Here is a 16,560-nt window from a genome sequence, read left to right as displayed (position 1 = left end):
AAAGGCAAGGAGGAGCAAGTCACATCTTACATGGATGGCAGCAGATGAAGAGAGAGAGAATGAGAGCCAAGGCAAATGGGTTTCCCCTTATCAAACCATCAGATCTCATGAGACTTACTCACTGTCAGGAGAACAGTATGGGGGAAACCACCCCCGTTATTTGGTTATCTCCCACCAGGTCCCTCCCAACACGAAGGAATTATGGGAGTACAATTCAAGATGAGATTTGGGTGGGAACACAGACCCAAACCATATCAGGGGACATTTATGTTGTTTCAAATATTTTGCTATTACAACAGTATTTTAATGAATAATCCTGTATGCACATTCTTCACAATTGTGCAATTCAGTCTATAAAACAAATTTCTAGAAGGAAATTTCTAGAAATTTCTTTAATGATTAATTTCTAGAAATTTTTATAGTTATATTCTCTAGACAGATGTACAATTTATTTAAGATTTACAATAGTTCATGGCATGAAAGAGTGATCCAAACTACTTTTTCCAGTAATTCCTCAGCAATGATTTCTTAAAATAAGAGTTGCTTGGTGAAAGGATATATACATTAATACTTTTGATAGGTGAAGCAAACTGCATTCCATTTGGATTATAACAAATTACATCCTCATCAGCAACATGAGAGTAGCTCCATCGCCACATGCAGAGCAAAATATGTTATCGCTTTGTGGATTTTTTCCAAGTTATAAGTCAAAAGGGAGTATCTTGATACAGTTTTAATTTTAATTTGCATTTCTCTGATTATAATTGAGTTTGAGCATTTTTATTTTTCAATGAATTCTCCATTCATATTCTTTTACTATACTCTCATTAAGTTTTTTGTCATTTTCTTTTTTGTTTGTAGAAGTTTTTTTATATATTAAGAACATTAATCCTTGTCGTAAATATGAACTGCAATTATTTTTTGTCTCTTATTTGCTTTTGATTCTGTTTATAGATTTTTGTTGCCACACTTTTTTAATGTAGCTGAATGTTTTAAATTTTTATGATTTATGAATTCTTTGTTAGACTTAGGCCTCATCCATGTCAGTAGTATAAAATAATTCTCCCATGTTTTCTTGCAGTATAAGCGTAGTTATATATTCTAGATAGATCTACAATTTATTTGAGATTTACAATAGTTTATGACATGAAATAGGGGTCCAAACTGCTGTTTCAAGTAATTCCTCAGCCAGCATGATTTCTTAAACTATCTTTTTCCCAATAATTTGAGGTACCACTTTTATCATATTCTAAATTTTCCTATGTATTTGGCACTAGTTCTGAATTTTTTATTGTAACCCACTGATCTTTCTTTCAAGTCCAGCACTGGGATCACACTGCTGTAATTATTGAGGTTGTATAATGTTTTACTACCTGGTAGAGCTAGTTGCCCCTTATTTCTACTTTTTTATTTTTCTTTTTTGAGACAGTCTCACTCTATTGCCCCGGCTGCAGTGCAGTGGTGCAATCTTGACTCACTGCAACCTCCGCCTCCCAGGTTCAAGCGATTCTCCTCCCCCAGCCTCCTGAGTAACTGGGATTACAGATATCTGCCACCACACCCAGCTAACTTTTTTTGTATTTTTAGTAGAGACAGGGTTTCACCATGTTGGCCAGGCTGATTTCAAACTCCTAATCTCAAGTGATCTACCCACCTCGGCCTCCCAAAGTGCTAGGATTACAGGCGTGAGCCAACACACCCAGCCTATTTCTACTATTTTTTCAGAGTTTTCTTGGGTTTATTTTAACTTTCAATTCAGTCTAGTCTAGTTCCCAGAACAAAAATCCTATCGGCATTATGAGGCAATCATATTAAATTGTGAAACTTACGATGTTGAGTTTTCCTTTCAAAAATATGCTATGCCTTTTATTTGTTCAAGGCTTCTTTCGTGCCTTAAATTTATTTTAAATGTTGCTTCATATGTGTTTTGCATATTTCTGACCAAATTTATTACTGGATAATTTTGTCTGTATTTTTAAGTGGTCCTTTTCATCTATTATGTTATAAGTTATCATTTTATATATTAAAGTTATCAATTTCTGTATAGTAATTTTATACCCCATTACCCTACCAAATTCTTATTGTTTGTAATAGCTCTTCAGTTAATTATTTGGGGTTTACTGAATATTCAATTGCATAATTTGCAAATCCTGATAGTTTAACCAGCAGCTTTCCAACTCTGTACCTCAACTTTCTTTCTGTTGTCTAATGTATTGGTTAGTATTTCCAGAACAATGTTAAATATTAACAATGGTAGTAGACACGCTCATCTTCTCCGTAACTGTCATGGGAATGTTTTCTGTTTCCACACTACACATGATGCTGGTTTGGGACCAGGAAAGATATATCTTCCCATGTTAAGGAAATATCTTTCTCTCTCTCTCTCTCTCTCTCTCTCTCTCTCTCTCTCTCTCTCTCTCTCTCTGTCTCTCTCTCACACACACACACACACACACACACACACAGAGCGAGAGAGAGAGAGAGACAGAGAGAGAGAGAGAGAGAGAGACGGAGTCTCGCACTGTCACGCAGACTGGAGTGCAGTGCAATGGCATGATCTCCGCTCACTGCAACCTCCGCCTCCCGGGTATAAGTGATTCTCCTGCCTCAGCCTCCCGAGTAGCTGGGATTATAAGCGCCCTCCACCATGCCCTGCTAAATTTTTGTTTGTTTGTTTGTTTGTTTGTTTGTTTGTTTTTGAGACGGAGTCTCGCTCTGTCACCCCAGCTGGAGTGCCGTGGTGCTATCTCGGCTCACTGCAAGCTCCGCCTCCTGGGTTCACGCCATTCTCCTGCCTCAGCCTCCCCAGTAGCTGGGACTATAGACGCCCACCACCACGCCCGGCTAATTTTTTGTATTTTTAGTAGAGACAGAGTTTCACCATGTTAGGTAGGATGGTCTCCATCTCCTGACCTCGTGATCCGCCCACGTTAGCCTCCCAAAGTGCTGAGATTACAGGCGAGAGCCACAGAGCCTGGCTCTTTCTCATATTTATTGAATAATGTTGTTTGCTTTGTTAAAAGAGAGAACTGGTGTTGAAAGTTATCAAATGCCATTTTAGTATCTGTATAAATAATCATATGGTTTTTTTCTCCTTAGATTTGTTATTATAATGAAGTATATTACTAGATTTTCTAATATTAAACAGAATAAACCATATTGATTATGCTTTATTATTTAAAGTACTGCTGGATTTTGTTTGCTAATATGTTCTGCTTACTTTATGAAAATAATTTAGAAATTTTCATTCTTAGCCTATGCTTTGGAGCTGTTTAAGTAGCAATAGAATTATCAGTTCTTAAATATCTGTTTGTTTGTAGGGATGAAATCAAGCTGTTTTGATTTTCTGTGCCTCCTATTTGGGCTTTAAAAAAATGCTTTCTTCTGAGAAAATTACCCATTTCATCCACATTTTCAAATTAATTTGCATGGAATTGATTAGTCATGATTCTTTACAGTTCCTCTGTTTCTAAGGTGGATTCCCTTATCTGTCCTGATTCATCTGTTTGATTAGTCTTCCGTAGAAGTTTCCTCACGCAGGTACCTAAATGATATGTCCTCTGAATCTTTGTATATCTTCTCTGGAAAGAAGTGTATTTTGGCAGGGAGTAGTACTTTTGGGTCTCAGAGTTGCTGTCCTTTATGCCTATATTCTAGATGTTCTGTGGATGTCATTCTATAATCTTTTCTTTCCAGCGTTGTGTATAAGAAGTTCAATACTTTTTCCTTTGAAAACACCTTGTACTTTCTGTCTGGAAGATTGTAAGACTATTATTACACCCTTGGAGTTTAGGAACGACATTGGGATGACCTGATATAGTGAGCTTGCCAATCTGCAAAATAATTTATTTAGTAAGCTCTGGGGAATTTCTGTTTTCTTTTTGTTTATTATGGCTCCTTGTCTATATAACGCCCTTCTTTCAGGAATGCCCACTATTCATATATTAGATCTCCTAGATGAGTCGTTCGAAATTTTTATAGTTTCTTCATGCTTTCCAAATATCTATAAAATTGTCTTCCAAGCCACAAATTCTGGCCTCATCGGTGGCCATCTTTTCTTCAATTTATCTAAGACATTTTGTATATTAAAAAAAAAAAAAAAAAAAACCATTGAGTTTTAGAATAAAAAGTTGCCTGTGCTGTAATCAGATATCTGTAAGTGTTCCTATATTTTTACCAAGAGTGAGGAATGGAGAGTTCAAGCTATTATTTGCTTCCTCCTCAGTTCTTTTCACTAGATGATACCTAATCTAGTTTTCCACTTGTTTTCCTTCTCTAGGGCTACTGGGTTTCTTATATGGATTTTTATTTTTTCTTGCATATTCTTTGGGGTTTGGACCCACCTGCCAGGTCACCTTAAAAGGAACAAAGTTCTAGATGGAAAGCATGGTGAGCTCCAGCCAAGTTGTCATCCCCTGCTGATGCACCAGGAGGTAGTCTCCTCTCTCTCTCTCTGTCTCTCATTCAGTGACCCAACCTGCCTTTTCTTCTCTCTGTCTTTTTCAGTAACTTTAGAGGTTTTTACTTACATGGATGAATTATATAGTGGTGAGGTCTGGGTTATTGATGTATCCATTACCCAAATAGTGTACATTGTACCTAATAGGTGATTGTTTTAATCCCTTACCCTCCTCCCAGCCTCCCCACTTCTGAGTCTTTCAACATTCCTTACACCACTGTGTATGCCTTTGCCTACCCATAGCTTGGCTCTCACTTATAAATGAGAACATGCAATATTTGGTTTTCTGTTCCTGAGTTACTTCATCCAGGATAATGGCCTCCACAGCTCCATCCAAGTTGCTGCAAAATACATTATTATTATTATTATTATTATTATTATTATTTTGAGACTGAGTCTCCCTGTGTCACCCAGGCTGGAGTGCAGTGGCGCGCTCTCCACTCACCGCAAGCTCCGCCTCCCGGGTTCACGTCATTATGGTTGAGTAGTATTCCATGGTGTATATATATGCCACATGTTTCTTATGCATTCATCAGTCTGTGGGCACTTAGGTTGGTTCCATGTCTTTGCAATTGTAAATTGTGTTGTGATAAACATATGAATGCAGTCTTTTATATATAATGACTTCTTTTCCTTTGAGTAGATACCCAGCAGTGGAATTGCTAAATCGAATTGCATTTTTAAAAAGTCAAAAAACAACAGATGTTGTGAAATGGAAACGTTTATACTCTGTTGGTAGCAATGTAAATTAGCACAATATCTATGGAAAACAGTATGGTGATTTCTCAACCCACCTTTTTAACTTTCCCACATCCCTTAAAGGACTGAGATGATGAGTTCCTCCAGACAATCACACAGGTGGTAATATGCTTCCTTCTTTAGTAGGCCCAACAGCCCCTTCACCCAGCTATCTTCTTGGATCCCGCTGTTCTAATCCCCACCCAAGGACTCCATGCCACCAGTCCCTAGGTTCTCTCTAGTGGCTGAGGGGGGAAAGAAAATCCCATGATGCCATTGTCCACTGGATCCAGGCAGGGCTGAGAACTCACATTCCCCAGATACTACTTCCTGCTGGACTTAGGAGAGGTAACTCATGGTTGAATTGGAATTGGAAAGGAAGAAGTCTGGGTTGAATTTAAGCTGTCATATTGCCACTAACCATTTCAACTGAGACAGGAGTTTTGTATTCTAAACTCCATGAATGGGATCCATGATGTCCTGAAATTGCCATCGAATCCTATCTATCTATCTATCTATCTATCTATCTATCTATCTATCTATCTATCTATCTATATTTTTCTGTGGATTTTATTGGCAGGTTTTAATCAAATTCTCAAAGAGATATTTAGAATCAGTCTTACAGAATCATACCCAAACTTGATAAAATCCCCAATATGCCAATTAGTCCACTGTAGATAATATTCTAAGTCCAATAGTAAAGAGGGTCTCAGTCTTTCAAACACTGGTGGTTATATCTGGAAGTCAGTTTAAAGCAGTAAAATTAAGATAGTTTTGTTTTCCTTTTTAAAAGCGGGAAGCGGAATGGGGAAGAATAGCTTAAAATTTCTTACATTCTGGCAAGGACAAGTTGATGGTGACCCTTTGGCACCTGGCATTCAACTTCCAAATATCAAATATATTATTTTCTATCTCTTGAAAAGGTATTACTGGCTTTAATCAAAAGTAGGTCAGCATGATGTCCACTACAAAGAGCTTATGTGGTTACCTTTGAAACACTAGCCCCAGCAATTCTAGTGGAAAAAAGATTTTATGCTTTTTTATTTGAGGTGAACCTAAATAGAAAATGAATTTAGAAAGATCTTCTTTGTCTCTAGCTGGTAGAGAAAAATGTGGTCGTAAAATATGCCTTAAATTATTTTTAGATTTTTAAAATATATCCGTACATTCTTTTTATGCAAGTTACTCTTTTTTATATATACTTTAAGTTCTAGGGTACATGTGCACAACGTGCAGGTTTGTGACCTATGTATACATGTGCCATGTTGATGTGCTGCACCCATCAACTCAGCAAGTTACTCTTACACATAATGATAACCCAGCTAGAACACTGCCAGGTGGGAGCAGAGTGGGAAGAGGAAAAGATTAGGCCATCAGCGTAGGGCCTTCATGCTGAAGGCCTGAGGACAGACCCTTCTACTACAATCTACAGTTCCCTACACATTCCCCTTAAATTAACTAAAGTGCACTCTCATAAGTATAAAGATATAAAAGCATTATCAAGAATTTATATAGTCCTAAGACTTTTACCCATATATTAGCTATAATAATATTAGCTATAATCAAAGGATATGAATAAAAGCTTGCCAAATTTTCTAAAAGAAATATGCAGTTTTTAATGTCTTACTCATGTAATGGCTATATATAAACTTAGTCTTTCATTATACTTCATCTCTTCTCACTACCTGTTATCCTTTTAACAAATATGTGCTCAATTATTATTACTTGCTGTGCGATTGTTGTTGTTAAGTAGCACATAGCCAAAGCCATGTCCAGGTACCTAGAATTCAGCCATCCCCCAATTTAACCAAGGAATGAACATTAGTAGATACAATAAGAATAAATTGCATCGGTGACTTCAGCTATCACTAAATGATCCAGAGCTTAAGTCCACTAAAGCCAGATGCACCCATTCTTTCAATGCAGCTACTACCAAATCATCAGAAATAGCACTCCACATGAGACCTGCATACCACCCTAATTTAAAGCAATGCCACCTTACCACCTTTTTGCTGGGAATTTTTCCTCTAGCTCCCAGGTGGTATTCAAAATGCTTTCCTAAACTTTATTTAACCGTGCTGTGTTTATTGATTTCAGATGGCTATACCACTGATGACATAGAGTTTTACTGGAATGGAGGAGAGGGGGCAGTAACTGGTGTTAATAAAATCGAACTTCCTCAATTTTCAATTGTTGACTACAAGATGGTGTCTAAGAAGGTGGAGTTCACGACAGGTGAGGTTGTTTCCCCCAAAAGATACTAGAGGTGCTGTGAAAGGAAGAAGATGGTTCCAACCAAATGATGGTCTGATTACTTGTCTTTTGTTTCTCAACTCAGGAGCATATCCACGACTGTCACTAAGTTTTCGTCTAAAGAGAAACATTGGTTACTTCATTTTGCAAACCTACATGCCTTCTACACTGATTACAATTCTGTCATGGGTGTCTTTTTGGATCAACTATGATGCATCTGCAGCAAGAGTCGCACTAGGTAATACATTCTCAGCACTGCAGAGAACTAACAGGTTTTATTTTCAAACAAATAACCAATATCAGGAATTAGAGGGAAGGGCTCTCTTATAGCAAGCCAAAGAATTAGATCATCATAAGAGTCCCTGAATATAAGACATCTAAATGTAAGCATGTCTACAATGAATATTCTACAATGTACTGTCTTATTAGCATTTTACCAAAACAAACAAACAAAAATCTTGGACTATATCTAGCACTACTTAAGTGTCTCATGGAATATATTTTTAAATTCTCATTACGCTAATTTTTACTAACTTTGGGATGACTTCCTCTTTAATCCCTGCTTTTAACAGTGAAGAACATACACAATGCACTATTTTCAAATGAATTTGGAGAAAGTAAACCACGTGACTAACAACAAGCTGTCAATTGCTGAGAAATACTATCCTTTGGATACTAACTAAAATTAAATCGTATTAAGCCGAGTCTCCTTTAAATGGAGTTTATTACACTTGAATAAGGCACAGATAATTCATCAGCTATATTAATAATCTGTGGTCAAGACAGAATAAAAATGATTTCCTTCTTGGGGGAACAAAATTTAGAACTAATCCTGCCATGGTTAATTAATTGCTGAAAGCTGATGGGCTATGTTTGAGACTTTAAAGCATTCTTTGGAAGGTTAGGATGTGTAAGGTCTGTCTGCTGAATCTGGGGATGTGCAAGTCTGTGTCACTGTCTGATCCTACAGCCATTTCAGTTATTTCTTTCTGGGGCAAATTCTCTCTCACACACATACACTCACACACATAACATTTCTGGCTAAGCTAACATATTTCATCTCTTCATTTCGGAGACTATTAAGCTGGACTAGATGATCAGCATACCTGTTCACAGCTACACTAATTGCCATCACTACAGCTTACTTGTAATGACTGAATACATAAAGCTCACAAAGTCAAGTGTTTGTTTGTAGCACTTTTTCAATCTTTGAACAACCTAAGATTAAAGAAAGCAAACAAATAATAGTATCACACGTATGTATCTGCATATATTACTTGAACATGAGTATTGTTATGTCTATATGCTACACTTAAGAAAAAAACAGTGGATGGTGTCCACAGCAGAGAATAATAACTAGTAAGTTTATGAATTGTGGTTTTCTTTACTCTTCTATCCTCAAAGCTAATACTATTTTAATTAGAGATATTAGAGATGTTAGTATATAAAGGTGCTTGTTTAAGCTATTCTTTGGACTGTAAAACTTGAGATATTTTAAAACATGTAATTTAAAATGGCATCCATTTACTAACACTTTTTGTATAAAAATGTAAAACAAGGAGTAGAAGCAGAAATGCAACTGGCGAATTTGTAAGTGACTCATTCATTTCTGTGAAGCACATTAGCTAGAGTTATATCAGGTGAAATTTAAAGATTTTTTTAAAGAAATAAGAAAGACCACTCATTATAGCATTTTATATCAGCCCAGCACATTAGAATTTATTACTGATCTGAACCAATTTAATTTTTTGTCTGGCAGTCCTGACCTCCTGCTTTATCTGTTCTTCTAAAAGTTGAATAGTCAAATCCGGGAATATACATCTAGAATAATCTGATTGGCAAATGAATGCGAAACTATTTTTTCCTTCATTTCATTTTGCTACCTCCCATTCCCTTTGGAAGTTTTCCTTTGTCTTTACTATCTATTCCATACTTTCTGACTTTATTTTTAAGAGCCTCTATCAAATTTTCGATTTTACCTTTTCATCTCATTGCTTATTGTAAATGCTATTGTGTAACATTTCTGTGCTCTTTTGACCCTCACTGGGTGGCCTAAAACAAAATAACTAATCTCAGATTTTCTGTTTACCCAGTTATAAAATGAGAATAATATACACTTCCTATCATTTTCAGGCTGTTATGACAGCCATATAGGATAATTTATAACTGTAATTATTTTAAAATGTACAACACTATACAAATGTATATTAGTATGCAGAACAAATATCTACACTAGATTCTGACTTCTTTTTCACTTCTTGCTTTTCGCAGTTATCACTTCATCATCACCATCATCACCACAAAATATGTTATGCAGCTAAGCAAACGTTATACTATTAAGAATGCTATATTTAATAAAGTAAATAAAACACAATCTGTCCTTTATGAGCTTATAGTCTTAAACTTCTTTAACAAATCCAAGTTCAAACTTTTAAGAAGTTGTTTTCTGACATCACGGAACTAATTCATGCTAGGTTCTGGAACCAAGAAAATAGATAATATTTGAAATATCAAAGTAACAAGATAATAGTAAATGTAAAATATACATAAATCAAGCACTTGATACAAATTATGACATTTCTCATGTTTCCTCTTTTGGTGATGTTTTGCTATGAATTACACATAATTATTTTAAAATGCAATACTGACCTTGTAATTTGGGTGTCCTGTTGATTCATGGAATGAAGTAGATCTCAAACTGGTCAGCAGCTTTCAATTTGGTAGAGGATGCTATAGGGATTAGTATCACAAAGACAAATTTAGGAGCACAATGAATGAGATGCTGAGAAAAGGAAGAAGAAAAATGTGGTCACATAATAAAGTGAGTGACATTCAATAGTAGGATTTCAATGGGATTTTGATCTGCTTTTCCATCTGCTTTTGTTTTTATTTTGTGCAATTAAAAAACATGTTTTCAACCCTTCATTAACTACACATTCTATTTTATGATTCATTAATGGACTATGTAGGGAGGCTAATGCCTTGTCTTTCAAAATATCTGCCCTTTTTGCCCAGTGGTTTATCATGCTACTGTGATCACTCAGGGGCATGAACAAGGAAATGGCAAATGGCATCTGTCCTCTCAATCTTGAAAAAGGAACTTAATAGTGGTGCCTTTAGCTAAGCGTTGTTTTTCTCTTTCACAGGAATCACAACAGTGCTTACAATGACAACCATCAGCACCCACCTCAGGGAGACCTTGCCAAAGATCCCTTATGTCAAAGCGATTGATATTTATCTGATGGGTTGCTTTGTGTTTGTGTTCCTGGCTCTGCTGGAGTATGCCTTTGTAAATTACATCTTCTTTGGGAAAGGCCCTCAGAAAAAGGGAGCTAGCAAACAAGACCAGAGTGCCAATGAGAAGAACAAATTGGAGATGAATAAAGTCCAGGTAAGATATTAAATATTCCTAACAATATTCTTGTTAAATTTATCAGCATCATGATGCCCAGGGCTCTCATAACTTCAAAACAATTAATAAAATATTAGTTTATCTTTAATAAGACTCAACCAAGCCTTCATTTTACATATTCAGGGATTAAGGAATGAAGAAGTTAGATTGTGGGTTATATTGATTAGTAATATACCCTGGAACTCAACCCCAAGTCCATTATTGTTTATTCTAAACCATTTGTAAAAGCATATGTAAAGTAATCATGCTAGATTTGTGTGGTAAATACATGAGAGAACTGAAGTGAATACACTTTGCACTCCTAAATGCAGATGAGGCACAGTGGCCATAACCACAGACTGAAATCAAACTGCCTGGTTTTCATTCCCAGTTTAGTCACCTACTGGCTTTACAACTTCAGCCAAATCAACCTACTTAAGTCTTTATCTAGCCTTTTCTCTCAGTGTCCTCATCCATAAAATGGAGATTATTATAGTATGTCTATCTCACAGAGTTGTTGTAAGAACTGAGTTTTTCTCATTGGTACATCTTCTAACCTGTGATCTCATTGGATGGAATTAAATTTAAACGAATGATCTGTTTATTCTTTTTTTTTTTTTTTTTTTTTTTTGAGATGGAGTCTTGCTCTGTTGCCCAGCCTGGAGTGCAGTAGCATGATCTCGGCTAACTGCAAGCTCCGCCTCCTGGGTTCACGCCATTCTCCTGCCTCAGCCTCCTGAGAGCTGGGACTACAGGCGCCCACCACCATGCCTGGCTAACTTTTTGTATTTTTTTAGTAGAGACGGGGTTTCACCGTGTTAGCCAGGATGATTTCGATCTGACCCCGTGATCCTCCCGCCTCAGCCTCTCGAAGGGCTGGAATTACAGGTGTGAGCCACTGTGCCCGACCCTGTTTATTCTTTAAAAACATCTCTGTAGCCTCTACCTCTGAGCCATTTTTCACTGAAATCAATTTACCGTTAAGGACATTGACATGTGTATCTATCTCAAATTGTTTTCAAGATAGCACACAGGGTGACAACTGTTCATTTAGGCACTGATCTAGGCATTTGGGATACTGATGTGAATGAGACAAAATTCCTTACCCTCATGGACCTTAGGTTCTAACATGAGAAGATAGGCAATAAACACAAACAAATAGTAAGAGGATGCTTTTAGTTACTAGTAAGTGCTAAAAAGAAAGTAAAACAGTGACTCACATCTGTAATCCCAGCACTTTGGGAGGCTGAGGCAGGTAGATCACTGGAGCCTAGGAGTTTGAGACCAGCCTGGGCAACATGGCAAAACCTTGTCTCTACAAAAAATATAAAAATTAGCCAGGCATTTTGGTGTTTGCCTGTAGTCCCAGCTACTTGGGAGGCTGAGACGGGAGGATTGCTTAAACCCGGAAGGCAAATGTTGCAGTGAATAGAGACTGTGCCGCTGCACCCAGTCTGGGTGACAGAGTGAGACTCTGTCTTAAAATAATAATAATATAAAAAAGGAAAACAGAGTACCGAACAAGAGAGTATTTGGGTCAGATTTAAGGGAGCAGGATACTTTGGTAAGACCTGTCTGTGGAATGACCATTTGATCTGAGACCTATGTGACGAGAAACAGCTAACCATGCCATGTCCATTCTAGGTAAACGAAATAGCAAGTGCACAGGCTCTGAAGCAGGAATTCCTGTGTGTTTAAATACTGAGAGAAGACCAGTAGAGCAAGAGCAGAGTTAGTGAGGGAGAAAGCAGAATAGTGTGAAATGTGGTTGGATAGTTAAGCTTAGGCCAAATTATAAATTTTCAGGGTGTATCTTCATGCTCTTTAGTATGACGAAAGTTTGGACAAACACTGTTTGAAAAATTAGCAAAGAAAACTTAGAGATTCAGCCAAGTGGTTAAAATGCAAAGGAACACATCAAATAAACTTCTATCTTTGTGTGAGGCACTATGTTCAGTGCTATAGGAAGAGAAGTAGACAAGATATTTGCCCTCAAGAATCTTCTGATCTTGTTGTGATAAGAATATTATACTCATATGAGGTGATTATAAAATGAGACAGGACACAGTTAGTTTGAGTTGTATACCTGAAAAGAAGCAGCTTCCCAATGTCTGCTTGTAACCATACCAGCTTTAAAAGTATTTTGGGAGGCCACCTCTTTTCTATTCCCATCCTCATCTCAGTTGCCTTCCAAACATACTAGTTCATCCTCTGCACATCTTGGAATGTGTATTAATTGATAAGTCACGAGGGAAAACCCTACCCAAAGGAGGTGGGTTAGGTTCAGTGCTCGGAAAATTCAGAAGGCATGAACTGAATGGATACTCAAAGATAAGTAGAATTTAGGAAAGTATAATGAAGAAAGCAGGGCCCTTCAGTTGCTAAAAAGCAATGTTCTCTAGGGAGAGTAATTAAATTGAAACAGGAGAGTTCCCTGATCCGCTCATCTGTAGGGCTGCCACGCACTCCAACCCTATGGGAGGGGGAGCATGAAGACGGACAGGTGTGGGAGCCAGGGCCAGCACTTTTGGGTTCTGGCCCCATGGTAGCATCTAGAGGTGGGTGCCTGCGATTCCTGAAGCCCCAGTAGGTGTGTTACAGTGCTCCTTTAGCTCTGCCATCTGCAGATAGCTTAAGTGTTAACCAGCTCAGTGCCTCTTTGGTACCCAGGTTCTTGTCTGGAGTCCAGGAAGAATCAGGTCATACGGACAAGCTGAAGGACGGTAAATGTGGAGGATCTTATTGCTGGATGGAGGTGGCTCTCAGTGAGATGAATGGGGAGCTGGAAAGGGGCTGGAGTGTTTCCACAGAAAAATAGACATAATTATGACAAAATTCAAAAACAAATCATATTGAAACAGGGCAGAATACTTTTTATCAGACTCATCCTCCTGTTGATACAAATAATAAACTGTGAGCACATGTTTAGAAATCTGCTTTAAGACATGGGAGAGTAACAAAACAAGCAAAAGATAAAAGAGAATCAACCTTCAAAAGAAAGGAACCACACTGTGTGAAATCCATGTTTATACAGCTTTTCCCCTGAAGCCATGCCCCAGGCTGACGAATGTGGGGCGGCAAAACTTCTGTAGAAACTGACATTTTATTGGCCTGAGGAGTCAGATCATGGAGTTTGATTCTTCCAGAGTTCCTGGAAATTTCAGAAGTGAGCCATAGCAGAAACTCGACACCTGAGTGTAAACATCCACAGCTTGATCCCTGAACTACAAATGTACAGGTTAAATACCAAGGAGTGCAGAAAGAAAAAATAGCTAGAAGCTGGGGGAAAGAAAAATGAACGGAAATTTTAGTTACTGTCCACCATATAAAAGTCAGAGTTTGGAGTTTGAGTCCAGCCTGTTGGGGAGTGTGGGGGTGGTAAGCACATTAGGTTTTCCATAAAAATCTCAAGAGGCTTCTACCTTAAGAGTAAAGGATAAGTCACAAGAATAAGGGATTCCCCTTGGGTTAAGGGAAAACCTAAAACAGGCTCACCCTAATGACACATAAAACCAATTCTCCACATATTCTGGGTGATATGATAGTCATATAACTGCCTACCAAACCAAACTCAACATTCTTTGGGGGAGATAGCAGAATCTAGAGTCTCTATGGTGCATCATTCAAAATATCTAATATATAGTAAAATATTACTAGACATGAGAAGAAACAGGAAAATGTGATCATTATTAAGAGAAAAACATTTGTCAATAGAAACAGAGCAGTAAAAGTCTCAAATGTCGGCCTAAAAGATAATTAGTATAAATAACTATAATTAATGTATTTAAAAGTTCATAAGAAATAGCCCAAAACTGGAAACAGCCAAAATATCCTACAATAGATGAATGGTTAAACAAACTGTGGTATATTCATACTATGGAGTACTAGTCCAATAAAAAAGAAATGAGCTATTGATACACACAAAAACTTGGATGTCTCTCAAGGGCATTAGATTGAGTGAAAAAAGCCAGTATTAAAAGGTTATAATACTGTATTATTCCATTTATATAACACTCTTGAAATAACAAAATTATAGAGATGAAGAACAGATTTGTGGGTGCCAGGAGTTAGTGATAGTGGGGAAGGATGTGGATGGTTGTGACTGATTATAAAGAAGTAGTGTGAGGGAGATCATTGCAGTGATGGAATAGTTCTGTAACTTAATTGGAATGCTTGTTACATGAATCTATATATCCAATAAAATTACACAGAACTGTACACACTTTATGTCAATGTCACTTTCCTGATTTTCATATTATATCATAGTTATGTAAGATGTAATCAGTTGGAGAATCTGAGTAGGGGAGTACATGGGGCCCCTCTGCGCTATCTTCACAACTTTCTGGGAATCTATAATAATTTCCAAATAAAAAGTTTCAAATAAAGTCCATAGGAAAAATTGATATGGTATATGAAGAAATGGGGAGTTTCAGAAGATAACTGAAAGTATAAAAGTGGGACAATGGAAATCACAGAATTTAAATTTTTATTAGATGAATTAACATCACATTGTATACAACAGAAAAAAGGATTAGCGAAATTGAAGGTCATATTGGGCTTTTCTCAATTTCTCAATTGTAGCAGTTCTTACCATAAATGCTACTACTTTGGGGTTGCCTTAACAGATACCCTTACTCTTGATTTATTATTTGGTGTCTTTGTTAATTGTTCTCATGGGATCCTGTGCTTTTCCACTATAGGACTTCCATGATAGTTAGTATATGTTTATTTGTATAATTATATTTTAAAATCTGTTTCTCTTATTAAGCTACAGCTTCCCAATTATACACCCCAGAGCCCTTGTCTATTACATTTATTGTTCTTTCCTTAGTAGCTAAAAGGTAGATACCAAATAAGTACTTGTTAAATGAATGAATTAATTAATTGATAAATACTGGAGAGTTGTTCTCCATTTAAGATGTTTTTAGAAACCACACAAAGCATTCAGTGTTACATTATGTTTTATAAAATTCTTACATATTCATAATAAGTAAGAAAAAGAGACTATACTCCACTTCAGCTTCTGCTCCAGACTGTCTTACTGTTCCTATCATTTTTATTTTCAAAAAAAAAATTAAGTATGCTTTATATCAACCTCTGCTGTTCTTTTTGAATCACAGTGCCATATAACATCACATGTAATCTTCAAAGGAGCATTATGGCTAAGATTTTGAAATGGCACTGTTCGTCTGGGACTGCCCAAGGTTCATCGTCTCATGCCAAGGAAATCAAGGACGCAGTCACACAAGGAGTGAGGTTAAGAGCAGAGGTTTAGTAGGCGAAAGAAAGAGAAACACTTTCTCCTGCAGAGAGAGGGCTCCCAAGCGGGTCTTCTGGTCTGTGGTGAAATGCAATAGGTTTTATAGTTGAATAAGAGGAGGCAGTGTCTGATTTACATAGGGCATGAAAGATTAGTCAGACCAGGTCTGCCATTTGCATAAGGCTCAAAAAACTGGTTAAGGCTAGATGTGCCATTTGCAAAGTGTGTGAAAGAGCTGGCCACCCCACTCTAATTTTTTATTATGCAAATGGGTTCTCTACCTGGATGGCGCCATGTTGCCTGCTTCTCTGTACTGTACATGGGATGACAAAGGAAAGAGAAGATGGAGCCTTCATGTTGAACATACCTGGCTTCCAGGTAGCCCTTTTCTACTGGCACAGCTGCCAGCATTCACCATGAAAGCTTCCAACTTCCTTACCTATGTCTACAGCTTGATTT

The 16,560-nt window shown here is 37.2% G+C and overlaps 1 protein-coding gene across 1 annotated transcript in view; it reads left to right on the top strand.

The window, feature by feature from the left end:
* The window catches only part of LOC105487679 (gamma-aminobutyric acid type A receptor subunit beta1), a 418,256-nt gene that overhangs the window by 385,935 nt on the left and 15,761 nt on the right, over positions 1–16,560 (top strand). Inside the window, exons 6-8 of the mRNA XM_011751201.3 lie at positions 7,295–7,432; positions 7,536–7,688; positions 10,597–10,841. Coding sequence (XP_011749503.1) covers positions 7,295–7,432; positions 7,536–7,688; positions 10,597–10,841 — 536 coding nt within the window. The remainder of the gene's footprint in view (positions 1–7,294; positions 7,433–7,535; positions 7,689–10,596; positions 10,842–16,560) is intronic.

Source organism: Macaca nemestrina, chromosome 3 (genome assembly GCF_043159975.1).
Source record: "Macaca nemestrina isolate mMacNem1 chromosome 3, mMacNem.hap1, whole genome shotgun sequence".
Classification (NCBI taxonomy): Eukaryota; Metazoa; Chordata; class Mammalia; order Primates; family Cercopithecidae; genus Macaca; species Macaca nemestrina.
The sequence above is the reverse complement of the archived record's forward strand: the minus strand, read 5'-3'. Positions and strand labels throughout refer to the sequence as shown.